This window comes from Echiichthys vipera (genome assembly GCF_963691815.1).
Source record: "Echiichthys vipera genome assembly, chromosome: 17".
Taxonomy (NCBI): domain Eukaryota; kingdom Metazoa; phylum Chordata; class Actinopteri; order Perciformes; family Trachinidae; genus Echiichthys; species Echiichthys vipera.
In genome coordinates this window covers 18,657,687-18,671,788 of record NC_139842.1, presented here as the reverse complement: position 1 = coordinate 18,671,788, position 14,102 = coordinate 18,657,687, and the positions used below count along the sequence as shown (strand labels likewise).

The following is a 14,102-nucleotide window of genomic DNA, read 5'->3' as shown; positions in this document are numbered from 1 at the left end:
CCATTTTTAAATCCTATAGAGGAATTCTTCAGTGCATGGAGATGGAAGGTTTACGATCATCGCCCCTATGACCAGATGCCCTTGATCGATGCAATGACCACTGCTGCCCAAGATATAGATGCAGAGGCATGCCAAGGCTGGATCAGGCATGCAAGAAGATTTTTCCCTAGGTGCATCGCAAGAGAAAATATTGAGTGCGATGTAGATGAGGCCATGTGGCCCATTCGTCAATAGAGAATAGACTAGAAGAGATTTTTTTCTTTATTGTACAGAATTTTTATTTTTATTTTCCTTATGTCTTACACAGTCATGGATTTTTATACTATATATGTGGTTTCTGTTGGAATGTTTCATTTCTTAGCCACAATCTCAAAAAAAAAAGAATGAATACTGCATTCAATAAAATTTGAAAAATATGATTCTGGATCTATTTTTTGCAAGAAAGCAAATTGGCTCTGCTATGTAAGCTGCTGACCAGTAATGCAGCACTGATTCACATTGAGAGCTGAATGTTGTATTTTGATGCCCCTTGTCTAATGACTGATTGGAAGCACTCATGCACTTGTGTGCAAGTTGTATTGTTTGAGGGCAAAATTTGCTTTTGGTCCATATTTTAAATGTTTTGGCGGAGGTAGAGCCTTTTGCAGGCAAAATGAGTCATTCTGACCATTGGTGCCACTGTTTAGGCCTTTGCGTTAACAGTTTTGAAGAATGTGGATTTTGAGTCGACTACTGTGTCAAAGCAATCAAAAAAAACTGTAAAGCATGTAAACACGTTCTAGTAGAAACCCAAACTACAAGTATCAACCTGAAAATAGGCATGCTATGGGACCTTTAATTACATTAAATTGAGGGATGGGTGTTTTTCTCATCTAACTAAAAAGCTGCAGGTTCTCAAATGCCTCTGATATATCTGTGTGGGAACGCGGCCACTTACATTAGAGAACACAAGGTTCGGCCTTATACTGAAATGCCGGAAAGATAAAATAGAAATCACACTTTACAGAGTCGTCAGTGTTTATGTTGCATTATCTAATTGCATGAATGTGAGCATATATTTGTGCACACTGTATGCGGAGCAAAGAATCAGACACACCCAATATTGTATGTCTTTGTGTTGAGGGAAACAGAGATAGATAGGCAGACGGATAGAGCCGCAGTGAGTGATGAGCCTCCCAAAAATTCTGTGCCATCGGGGTCAGCAGGTTCCCTCTGAGCTGGCTGCCAAAAGATCTCAGAGATCTCCATCCATTAGGAAGATTGGCTCTTAATTCTATAAACTAAGGGCTGCGAGGGGATGTGGGAGTGTGAGGCCTTGATGACAATCCGCGTGTTTGTGCATGTGTGTGTAATGCATGACCTTTAAATCCAATCTACATTACTGACAATGTGGAAAGAAGCTATTAAGTATGTTAGAAACACAAAGTCTTAACCTTCTCTGATGTGTGGCTGCTCTTGGCTGACCTGTCTCCAATCATACTCCTATTCCTCTGCTTAGATTCCCCATCCATAAGGACTTGGCATATGTGCCACTCCCCTCCAGATGAGCTGATTCTGCATTTGCATGATACATCTGATCTGCCTAGTGCTATCCACATACGGTAACTGGCTGATGTGATAATATGTGGTGCTCTTACAACAAATGGTGTGAGTCATCACTGGCTGATGTGTAACATTTTGGCTTTGTAGTCTAATTGCCTTACAAAAGGCGTTACCGTGGTGATGCCATGCAGCCAGGAGACTGACATATAGGCCTGTGACTCATCATGCAATGTATGAGAGCCACTAATAATAACCACTTCATTCACTGTGGCTGAGCGTAAAAGAAACGCTGTTGTTTCTTTATTAGGACTGTTTAATTGACTTTGCTTTATTGTCTGTTTGGACCCTAATATATATAAGACTGTAAATATGGTTTGAAGGCAACCGAGGCGATATGCCCTCTATTGACAAAGAGGGCGAGTGATTCTGTTTCGACACCATGCTGCCGTGTGTTGCGTCGCGCCTCGCCCTTTACGCTCGGCGAGTCTGTGCGCCACCGTCGCTCCCGATAACAAAAGGCGTCGGTGACTCTGGTGTCCGCCACCGGTGTCAAGTCAGCCATATTAATATCCGTGGCATCTGGCCCGCCTCTCCACAATAAAGTCCCTTATTAAACACTCAACACTATTCGACACTTTGCAAGCAAACTAGGAGTAGCACATTTCAACCGAGGTGGCCTCTTCTATTGCATTTTCACCCAAAGTGTTATCTTTACAGTTGCATTTAGAGCCATAAAGGCCCAAGCAGGATAAGGAACTGCACCCAACATGTGCACTGTATCAGCAAATGTTGTACGACCCTAGTGGTTAAACATGTTTTACTCATCACTCCTTCTTGATTTCCACATTTTTCACATATTTTCAGTTTCACTTTGCTCGCTATCATTTAAAGCAAAAGGAAAATCAGATGACTTTAATTCTGAAGGCACAGAAGTCTTCCGGTCTCATTCTGGCTGACTTGACGCAGCCTCTCCGCGCCTTGGCACTCATCAAAGCGCAATACAGCGTAGGTGCTGCAAGGGTGTAAAGCATCCCACTCATTTTGACGTTTATTTGGACTTCCATCACACACACGTCGCTGTATGAACAATGATCTTCATCTCGGCGACAATTGTGAACTTAAAGTTGCTCAATCTAAGTGCGCACAGTTCGGCGCAATTGGAGAACCCGTGAGACAAGAGGGGCGACGCCTGCTGCTGACTTCATTGTACTCAACTCGTGTCATTTCCACACTTTGGGCTTCTTTTGCAGAGATAAAAACACAAAATCTGGATAAAAAGACAACAACACGCTCACATGTGTTATTGCTTTCCACTGTGCGTTAACAAACGCTCTCTTAACGCACGAATGAATGAACGGATGAACACCAATAACAGCTCAAACATGAAAGATCAATATTTGTTATACATCTAATGTGTGTTGATCACCTGCCCCAAAAGCCTGCTGGCATTAAATTCATTAAGACATGAAACTACACAGCCCTAGCACCACTGCCGGAGCAGCGAGCACAGCCTGACACGCCCATATCCAGATGTAGCACTTCAGCACCAAAAAAAACCAAGTGAGGCAAATATTCATCATTTAAACAATAAAACACACGCAGTAAAGACGAGATTTAAAGTATAGGGAAGAAAGCTGAGAGGCATGTGTGCTTACTTTTCTGTCCGTCACTTCTTCTCCTACAGCCTCCACCACCCCAGAGCACTCCATTCCCGGGGTGACCGGTGGGGACGGCAGCCGGTCGTACAGCCCCTGCCGAGCCATTAGGTCTGCGAAGTTCAGCCCGCATGCCTTGACCCGAACCAGGACCTCTCCAGCCTTGAGCGCAGGCTTACCCTTCTTCACCTGCAGCTTCACTTTATCATAGCCCCCGTAACCGGTGAGCACCAGAGCGCGGTAGGTGAACGTCTCCTCCTCTGGGACCTTCTCCGTGGTCGCCGCGGGGGTAGCCTCGGCGGCGGCGGCCGGTGCTGGCTCCGTCTTGGGTGGCTCCGCTTTGGGTTCCTCGGCGGGTTTGGTCTCCTGCTTCTGGTCCACGGCGTTTTGCTGCTCGGCAGGTGCGTCCTCTCCAGACATTGTGCAGGGAGCTGTGAGACAAGTGATGAGTCTAAATTGCTTAAAGGCTTTTTGTGTTTTGTTTTGGTTTTTTTTTTGTCTTCTTGCGCTTTTGCTGCCGTGGAAGGACTCGTTGTTTTATCTCGTACGCTTGCCTTGCGAATACAAGAAATGCAGAGCTTCTTTTTCAACAGTCTTGCATGAAGACACAAACCCCGACAAAGTGGGCTGATCAGTGGCCAGTGGATGTCAACGCCGCGCTCTGACAGGGAGTGTGAGTGGGCTGAGACAGAGGCAGGGTGGAAAACACGGAGCGCTGTGAAACCCAGGGATTTGGCGTCTGTGATTGGGTGGGTTTGGCTGTCTGGGTAGGGCTATAAGATAAGCCTATATTGCATCAAGCAGAGAGAGAGGTGATTTGCAAAAATGTCCATTGTAGCTGAAAGGCAAATAAAGTTGAAGCCAGACCCATAAAAACCCTCTTGAAAATCTGTTGATTACCTCAACTCTACACACATCAAATTTAAATGCTGTAATCTTATAAGAGCAAAGGGGTTGCATGCTACATTCAATAGCCACAGAAAAATTGCAGGTTTAATCCTTGAGAGAGAATAAAAAAGGACAAACTCAGATCTAGGCATCACATTATAGAATTCATATTTCTTTCAGCAAGTATTTGCTGTCTGTTTATTGCTGCTTGTTTAACAGTGAGGTGTGTGGTGCTGAAACAGAAGGAGCCGGAGGAAATGTCTGTTTATGCTGCCTATTCTGCATTAGGATTTGCAGGAACTTTGGGCCAGCGTAGGGCTCATTGTTATAACTTCCCTGCACAGGCAGCTCAGAAAAATATGAGTTTGTGTTGAGGTCACGCCAGTTCTTTTTTGATTAAACAATATGACCTGCTTTGTATTATTCGGCTCCAGGGAGTCAGGGCCACAGGGCACGGTGACCGCTCCATCAGATAACAAGTAGCTCGTAACGTGTGATGGAAACAAACTTTTGTGATCATGGATGCGACTGTCAGTGTCTCTAATATTTGAAACACACACACACACACAAAAGGAAACCAGAGTCTATTCACATTTTCCAGCAGCTCTGTACAGACCTTTAGAGCAGAGAGACCAGCCCAGTGTCCATTCAGACAGAGGGATTGGACCACACGAGGAGCGGTGAGACACCTTGTGGCCGTAAAGTGCCACTCAGCACTTCTGGGGCCAAAGTCAGCCGAGTCCCAATCAATATCCCACAGGAGCTTAATGATGTCGAATGCAGGCATTATTGATCTACCGCTTTGACACAGGCAAATGTTACAAGGCAGATTGTCTGTTCTCCCTACCGACCACACCGAGCCACTCTGAATATATATCAGAATGCTGCGGGTGCTTGCAGAGTGGCTCTTCTCCTCATTAGCTCTGACATGGCCAGTATGGTGATGTACTAGTCAGGAAAATGATTGCAGGTTGGAGTCTGCAAAAATGATTAGAAGAGAAGCACAATCCAAAAGCCTTATAGAATAGTTTGTGAGGCTAAGAATGACATTTCAGAACATGTTCCAGCACCTAAACAGGGCTTCTGAAAATGTAATCCATCACAGGAAATGGCTGCGGTAAAAAGGAACACAGTAATAGGTTGCAGGAAAAGAGGTGTACTGCTTTAGACACCTGGTGTAGTTTGGAGACCTCCTCTATTGTCTAAGTAGGTTACTGAATGCATAATGTTGCTCAATGTTACAATTTGGCCTGGATAAAGTACTGTGTCGCCACTCTGCCAGGCAAATAGAGTCTGCAGGGAGTCTGGGCGATCCCTGAGGAGGATGCGTGTGTCTGAAATACAAACACTGGGAAAATAGTGGGATTTACAGCAAATCATGCAAATCCAACACATGCTACTAATGCAGATGTAAGAAATACCTTCATGTTCTGTGGCTCTAGGGACTTACCTGCTTATTACTGAAAGTATTAAGGTGCCTTAGTGCCTAAATGTATTATTAAATGTTAATATTTCATGCATTACAGTATCCCTAAGTGAGAGGCTGAATTGCCTTCAGTGCTGCTGTTTTGCTAAAACAGGGTTCTGCAGCCCTTTTGACTTACGACTCTTTGTAAGACCCCGTTATGTCCACGGATTCTGAAAAGTTCAAACAAATCATGTTGATGCCTTCAGGGATAGTTTCATCGTTTCAGGTAAAACTATCCAGTATTTAGCTTTCAAAAAGAAGAAGCAAAGACTGAAAAGTAAACAGAATTTAGGATATTTGTTATCTGATAATCTTGTGATGTCTAGGATTTTTGTCATGGGAACCCTGGAAGTCCAGAGCCTGGTGTTTGAAACCACTGTGTTAAACCGTAAAGTATAAGCAGCATCATAATGTTACAGCTGGTAGAGAAAATTCTAACTTCATATTATCTGATGTCTAAAAGCTCCTGCACACCAATTGGTCCTCCCATATAAGTGTTTTCACCTACCTTAAGCATATCTCTTCTCATGACAAAGTACTGTGCCTAGTGATATATAGCTATCATATACATTAAGTGGAGTAAAATGTTAAATATTTCCCTCTAAAATGTATTAACATATAAGTATAAAGTAACATAGCACAGAATTCATAAGAAACAACCACATATACCAGGTTAACTTGCATTTTATTACAATACTAAACACGACTAAAAGGGGTGGCATAAAATAAGTTTATACTTCTTCCCACTCCTTTTTGGATATGTAAGCAGAATTTATATTTTTCAGTTTACTTTGTTATTGTACACTTATTTTTCTCTCTGTTTTTTTCCTTTTCTTCATGACTCCCCATTAATGTATGATTATTTTGTCCTTTCACATATTAGAAATAAACTATCTAAACTAAAAATAAATAAATAAATACTTGACATGTACATATATTAAGGATGGTTGATAACTCAGTATTATAATTTGTCTTTCAATATAATCGGAAAATCATATTGTAACAAGCACATTAACCCAAACTTTGCAGAAAATGTTATCTTAACTTTTATTAAGTTTAGTTTATTTGAAAACAGGGACAGTGCACATTAATAGCATTACTGTAAATGTGCCAGAATTAGCCAAGAGGCTATTTTTCATCTGTAGTCTCTAGACAGATGTTAAAGTCACCCTAAAAACAGAACACAATATAGAATATAGCAACAATTAGATTAAAATAACAAAGTTACTAGCCAGGGCTGAAATACCCGTGGGAATATCGTCGCCTAGTAGGGTACCCAGATATTTAGTGTCAAAACCATACAAAGATGTCTGTTGTATATATTTCTCTTTATCGTTTCCACTGCAATGTAAAAAAAACAAACAGCATTTATGTAATTTGGAGAGCGCTTTACGTTCTGACCCTTGCATGTTATGTTCATTTTGCACTTAAGTTGTAAATAAAATGGGAGAAAAACTCAGTACTTTAGTATTTAATTCCCACAATTGCCAGAAAACAATCCATATCGTGATATATATCCTTATTGAGATATGAAATTACTTTTATCGGGATAACTGATTGATGGTTTTATCATCCCATCAAACAGCAGTGCAGTTGCAGTGTAAAGATCGTACCAAAGCATGTATGCAGTAATTACAGGTGCTCCAGTCATTTGTGATGTTAAATTAAAATGCTGTTGTTTGTTTCGTATTGTCTTGTTGTCAAGTTTACAGAACCTGAGAGCTCTGAAGTCACAAGCCACTGCACCCTGTCTCCTTACCAATTCAACCTCTGGTCATTTATCTATTTTTTTTCCATCTATTCTTGTTGAGTGATCTGGCGCTGACATCTCAGGTCTAAGCACGGATGGTGTAATGAGTTAATTGGTTGAGCAGCATATCCATCAAAGCATCCCTCAGCACATACTAATAAACAGGCAGTGGGGATGCAGAACACCTCACCCACTTGCTGGCAGACGCAGTGGACTGTCTTGAATAGTCAGCATGAGAGGGAGTGTAATCAACCTACTATTCACTGTAAGTATTTATGCAAAAGTATGCGCCGTGACTGGTCGACAATAACACTCTTTCCTTGTACTACATGTGGTATCTTTCCCCTGACTTTTAGCTATTCAATCGTCCAATGTCCTTAACAAGAATGGACATTTATCTCATCTCATCTCATCTCATCTCATCTTCAACCGCTTATCCGGGGTCGGGTCGCGGGGGCAGCAGCTTAAACAGGGGACCCCAAACTTCCCTTTCCCGGGCCACATTAACCAGCTCTAACTGGGGGATCCCGAGGCGTTCCCAGGCCAGTGTTGAGATATAATCTCTCAACCTAGTCCTGGGTCTTCCCGGAGGCCTCCTCCCAGCCTGATGTGCCTGGAACACCTCCCTAGGGAGGCGCCCAGGGTTCATCCTTACCAGATGCCCGAACAGCCTCAACTGGCTCCTTTCAACGCAAAGGAGCAGCGGCTCTACTCCGAGTTCCTCACGGATGGCTGAACTTCTCCCCCTCTCTCTAAGGGAGACTCCAGACCCCCTCCTGAGAAAACCCATTTCGGCCGCTTGTACCCGCGACCTCGTTCTCTAGGTCATGAAGAATGGACATTTAGTGAAATTAATTTAAAGTGATATTGGAAACATTTAATGTTTTTCTTTACAACGTAAACAGCCTGAGCAGTTTCTTAAAGACTGGAGAGATCAGTTAACCTATGAAACGACAATAAGCCTGCTTTAATAATGAATACATACTGCCACCTGCTGTTCAATTGACTCAAATAGTGATGTTTTTTCCCCCTTACCCCAAATCTGCCCGGAGTTCTGCTTCTAAAACTTGTGCCACCCTTCGACTGTCATATAAGCCTAATGGAGTTGGAAGAATTTCACTTTTGCTGTTGAAAGCAACATTCAATTTGAAAAACATTACAGCAACATCCTCTCCACAAACAAGCAGGGGTGGTTAGGCCCGCTTTAATGACTTTTAAAGTAAATAATAAGCATATAATAGGTAAGTTCAAATGTATTTATATTTTTGAGCAAATATAGGCTATGAATAAATTGCATTAAATGTCAACATATACACTAGCGGACCAACATCTCACCACAGAGCTCCGATGTCCAAACCAACACAATGTTCCATTTCTATAAATGGCCCTTATCAATTATAAGCAAACCTCCACCTTCCTCTGTATAGCCTCACTGGAATAATCCAGATCAGAGGACAAAGAGGGCAGCGGGTGCGAACACTGCTTAATTGTAGCTTCTTATAGAATCAACAGCAGAATAAAACATCACCAAGGCAACAACACCAAGGCAACAACACAGAGATGTATAACAAAAAACTCCAGACACACGTATTACAGCAGAGCTGCACCGTTTTTACACCCTGTGTAGCAACACTACATTTCTATTTTTCGTTCGTTCTCAAAGCGTAATATAATGACTCAGCCCCTCTATCCCACTGTCTCCTCAAAGTCTAAACAAGTTTTGAGCTGAATGAGGCTCAGCTTTCACAAGTGTGACCAAGATTGATGTCACTATGGCAGAAAGGCATCACACTCTTCATTAAATGCATGTTAGCCAGAACCTGCATGCACCTGTTGGGTGTGTGATTTGGGTTACATAGTGTGCTAGCCGGCTGCTGCATTTATCAGTGATTCATTAAGGAAGAGGAAAGAAGACTTGTGAAGGAAGGAATCAAATGACCTATTAATGATTTTGCCTGTCTCCCCTTAAGTAATGCTACATTAAAGGTTTTGCTGTTATGGTTAGCATTACAAGGCCCATTCACAAGCTTCTTCGTCAGGGTGAAACAATTAAAAATGTAGGTGTTGTTTCAGGTCTTCTTTCAGATCATAATGAGTAATTCAAGATTCAAAGATGCAAGATTCAAGAAGCTTTATTTATCCCGAGGGAAATTATTACAGTTTCAATACAAAGATGGGAAAGGATCAGAGTAACAATAAAGCTAACATAAAATAAATCAAACAATTAACTAGATGTGACAGAGTGCAACAGACATTGTGGTTAAACGTCGGTATATACAATATACAACAATATGCACCGTGCAGTTTAGCAACATATTGAATAAAATAAGTACAAACTAAATAAGTGATAAGTGAATGTTGACAAATATGGAGAAGTTTCTTCTTTCCTATCAAAAGTTACAGGGAGACACACATTCTTTCAGACTGGATTTTCTGTAGTTTTTCGGACTGCTCCAAAATCTATCTCCTCTCTAAAACACACAGATGATGTCCTATCATTCATTCATTCATCATTCATCATTCATCTTCAACCGCTTGTCCCTGTCGGGGTCGCGGGGGGCTGGAGCCGATCCCAGCTGACATCGGGCGTGAGGCGGGGTACACCCTGGACAGGACGCCAGTTTATCACAGGACAAATAGACACAAACACAGACAAACAACCATTCACACCTACGGTGTTTAATTTTGCACATGTTTCAGATCATAACAAGTAATGTTGGAAAATATGGAGAAGTTTCTTCTTCCCTAGCAAAAGTTTCAGACAGTATTTTCTGTCACAAAATGTATCCCCTATCTAAAATACACAGATTATGTCCTACCATCAAGTGTTTCATTTGCACATATATCAGATCATAAATAGCAAATCTGGTAAATATGGAGAAGTTTCTTGTCTCCTATCAGTCCAACAATACCACACAAATAATGAAGAGGACAAGTAATAGCAAAATAGCAATTTTGCAAGTATGTTGTATTGTGCTGATTGTGCCATTTGGTGCCAGTTCATCTCCTGGGCACTGCTGAGGTGCTGTTGAGCAAGTCACCGAACTCCCAACTGCTCGGTGTGCCGGTCACTGGCCCCTCACTCTAACATCTCTCCATTAGTTGCATGTATATAGGTCCTGTTTGTGCATGTGTGTGTATTTCGGGCCTGTGTGTGTGTAAAATGAAAAAATAGAGTGAAAATTGAATTTCCCCATTTTCATTTCTGTTATTGTTTTCTGTGTAATGTAATGTCATTGTTGTCCAGAAGGTGGCAGTGTAGGTCTTCAGGGGAGAAAACATGACTCAACAGTGCTGACATGGCCTGGCACGTGGTGCAGCTCATTTAATTATCTCATTCACAAAACCAATAACTCCTCGGTGGGGCACTTACAAGGAACATCAACTAAATAAAAGGCGATGAGACCCATAAAGGTAGCTCAGCCACCCCTAATTACTTAATTTGATGGACTATTTTATCTATGTGCGCTGCATTTATTGTATCTCCATTAGGAGGTCATGCTGGCACTGAATCAAAAGGCATAATGTGCAGAGTATTTATGCTGCTCTCCCAACAGTGATGAGAAAAAATAGGTATTTAGTCAGCGATTATTATAGGGCAAACAGACACACAGATAGGCATATTAAATCCACTTAAAAGGCTGCTTCTAGAATATTAAGAGCTCTACTTAGTTACTTTAAAGGACGACACTAAATGGTTCACATATTCTTAAAAATCATCCCCCTGGAGAGCAATTCATCACCACAGCAAAGAAATTACCACCTTACAATTTGGTTGCTAAGAGAGGTGTGACTGATTCACCGTGGTATCTCTTTAGTGAAGAAATCAAAGAGCTGATAATACTAATTTGGACAAAAACAGAAATCCACCCAGTAAACGGCAGCAGTACCTGGTTTCATATGCTCCCTACAGAGTGCATAGCAGAGTTATTTTGTGGTCAAAAGCACACAAATACAAATGTTACAGCAAACAGACACATGCACATATACATCCGGTAAATGTTGGCAAACAAATAAGCTAAAACAAAACTTACAGGGGATTATGAATCATCAGTTTATATATATCATGTATACTATATGTAGTAAAGTATTTGATGGAATTTAATAAAACGGTATAAGGTGTATTTTTTGCAAAACATTGCTGCTTCACACACATCTTCAACCGGGCACCCCAGTTTCAAGATTAGTGTCACCATCTCAGTATCCAATCAAATGCGTCCCCTCCACTTCCTGAGTTATGGCGTTGACTACATCATGAAGTCACAGTGAAGTTGGCCTCTGACCTATATATATAAAATTTAATCTCTTCATCATTTTTTAGCTGTCAAACATTGGTGTGAAATGCTGTCATAATTATTGAAATTCTTGAGTTATGGCCAAAAAATGGGTTTTGTGAGGTCACGGTGACCTTTGATTTCCAAACTCAATCAGTTCATTCTCGACTCCAAGTGGACATTTGTGCCAAATATGAAGAAAGTGGGACAAGGGACAACCCAATAACATAATGCCTCCGGCCACTGCTGTCGCTGGCACAGAGGCATGAAAATAATCACGTGTCATCTAACTTGTCTCAATGGGCTCTGCTGAGTTCTTGGGATATGGATAAATTATGGACCTGATGTTAACACAGGAAGACAAAATATCAAGTGTTCTTTGTAAAGTCTCAGTCTAATGAAGCTCCAATAGAAACAGTATTTGCATACACAATTAATGCTTGTGCCCCACAAAGGTAACTCTGATGCAGAGGCAGAACTGTCTCTGTAAACCTCTATGAGTACAACTTGTATAGCCACTTCTTTAGAAATAACCTATCAATGAGATATTATAAGGAAAAAACAAACAAAAGGTAATTTCCCACGGACTCTTTATTTCCCATAAGAGCAGACTATTACAGTTGAGTGATGTGACTTAGACGTGAATATCAGGAGGGCGTGGCCAGTAATCAAACTGCCGGAGTTTCCAGGGAGGGCTGTGTGTGTGTGTGTGTGTGTGTGCGCGCGCGTCCTTCCTGTGGTTTCGGTAGCCGACCAGTCAGTCAGAGTGTGTCAGCGGGACCGGCGGAGCTGCGCGTACAGGACAGACGGAGCTGGATAAAGCGCACCGGGTGGGCGCATGTATATGCTCATATTTCTTTCGCATCTTTCTATTCCGCTGCGTCTCCTATGCTGGATGCTGGATGCAATCCATCCCCGCGTCAACAACAACACACCTCTGACGGACAAAGCATGGACAGTCTAGGCAGCCGCTGTAAGATTGTGGTGGTCGGGGACACGCAATGTGGGAAAACGGCACTCCTGCACGTTTTTGCAAAGGACTGCTATCCAGAGGTAGGTCTATCAAAAGTCTCGTGTTTTGTTTTGTTTTTTTAATTTGAAGATAAGAGATCAGGAGTTCGTGAATGGGTGAGTGAGCACTGCCATTAAAATGCAATAGTGAACAACTTCAGCACTTGTTCAGCTGGTTCTATACATCCACCTGCCCAAAGATAGAAATGTTAAATGAAGAGTGCTGGTGCAGGGAAGTCTGAAGAATGCCTGTAAAATCACTTTATTAGTCGTGTAATGTCTAAATTCACTTTCATTGTGTCTGTACTGCCCATAAAACTTGAAGGCGTTGTCTCCATCTGCTAATAATAATGTCACTATATTTCTAAAATATCCCCAAAGGGATCACAGTAGATTTGCTGTGAAATGTTTCTTATTTTTACACTGTTTATCTGCTGCATCATTTCAAACATGAATTTTTTTTCTGCCCCATAGTCTCCTCTTCTGAAGCCTGTGGTGGTGTAAAAACACAGGTTTATCTTGTACGTCTTAATTGGATAACTAAAATGAATCTTGTTTTCAGAACTACGTGCCCACCGTGTTTGAAAACTACACAGCCAGTTTTGAGATAGACAAGCACCGGATTGAGTTGAATATGTGGGACACGTCAGGTAAGACAATTTCATATCTCTGTCTGCACTGTCTCTGACATCCAATCAATCCATTCTCACTTTTCCATGGTGCCTGCCCCCGGCTGCGACCGTGGGAGGACTGCCTCCAACTTGCATCTCCAACTTTTCCGGCCGTAATCTCTTTGACAAATTGCTTTGACCTTGCCTTCCGATGGATGTCTTGTGTTTTTAGATTCATTTTTTTTTTTTTAGCTTGGTGCATCTGCTCTTTATGATTGTTGTCTTTGCTAGAAACTTCGGTGCCAGCCATGTCTCTCTTTTGTGCCTTGTGTTTGCATTCCTCCCTGTGCTGTCCACTGTGTGTGTGTGGTTCTTCCCATGCTCTAGCCAGGGTCAGGCGACTGTTGGGGGAGAGAGGGGTGAGGGTGTGGATAATTGAGTCAGGATGGGCCTGAAGGGAGCAGTAACTGCCCTAACTGTTTAAGTGTTTTCATCAGTTAGACTGTCATGGTGTGCTGACATACCAGCCTTAATAGATGTCGGTTTCCTTGAGTTTCCTCCTTTGCATGATTTCAGGCGTATCAGAAGTCAATCTTATATTAGCCTTTATTTATTAAGGTCTCATATAGAAACATGTGAGAATCCTATGTCTTGTTGAAATTATAAAGCAGGTTAAGTTATAAAGCAGATAATTCCCTGGCTGCAATGACAGTACAGAAACGCAGAGAGCGCAGATGCAGGAGAAATACTGACCAATCAAAGCAGTATGGGCTTTTTCATGAGGGGGTCTTAAAGAGACAGGCACTTAAATGTAGCTTTTCAGACAGAGGGTGAATACAGGTATATTCAGACAGACGTATGAAAAACATGTTATAGTAGAAAACCCCAAATACAAGTATGAAC

General features: G+C 41.9%; 2 protein-coding genes across 2 annotated transcripts in view; one reads left to right on the top strand and one right to left on the bottom strand.

The window, feature by feature from the left end:
* vat1 (vesicle amine transport 1) overlaps positions 1–3,819 on the bottom strand; it is a 30,443-nt gene extending 26,624 nt beyond the window's left edge. The window contains exon 1 of the mRNA XM_083931464.1: positions 3,198–3,819. Within this exon, the coding sequence (XP_083787590.1) occupies positions 3,198–3,617 (420 nt within the window). The 5' untranslated portion in view covers positions 3,618–3,819. The remainder of the gene's footprint in view (positions 1–3,197) is intronic.
* Positions 3,820–12,365: 8,546 nt separating this feature from the next.
* Positions 12,366–14,102, top strand: part of rnd2 (Rho family GTPase 2) — a 29,710-nt gene continuing 27,973 nt past the window's right edge. The window contains exons 1-2 of the mRNA XM_083931316.1: positions 12,366–12,630; positions 13,151–13,238. Coding sequence (XP_083787442.1) covers positions 12,466–12,630; positions 13,151–13,238 — 253 coding nt within the window. The 5' untranslated portion in view covers positions 12,366–12,465. The remainder of the gene's footprint in view (positions 12,631–13,150; positions 13,239–14,102) is intronic.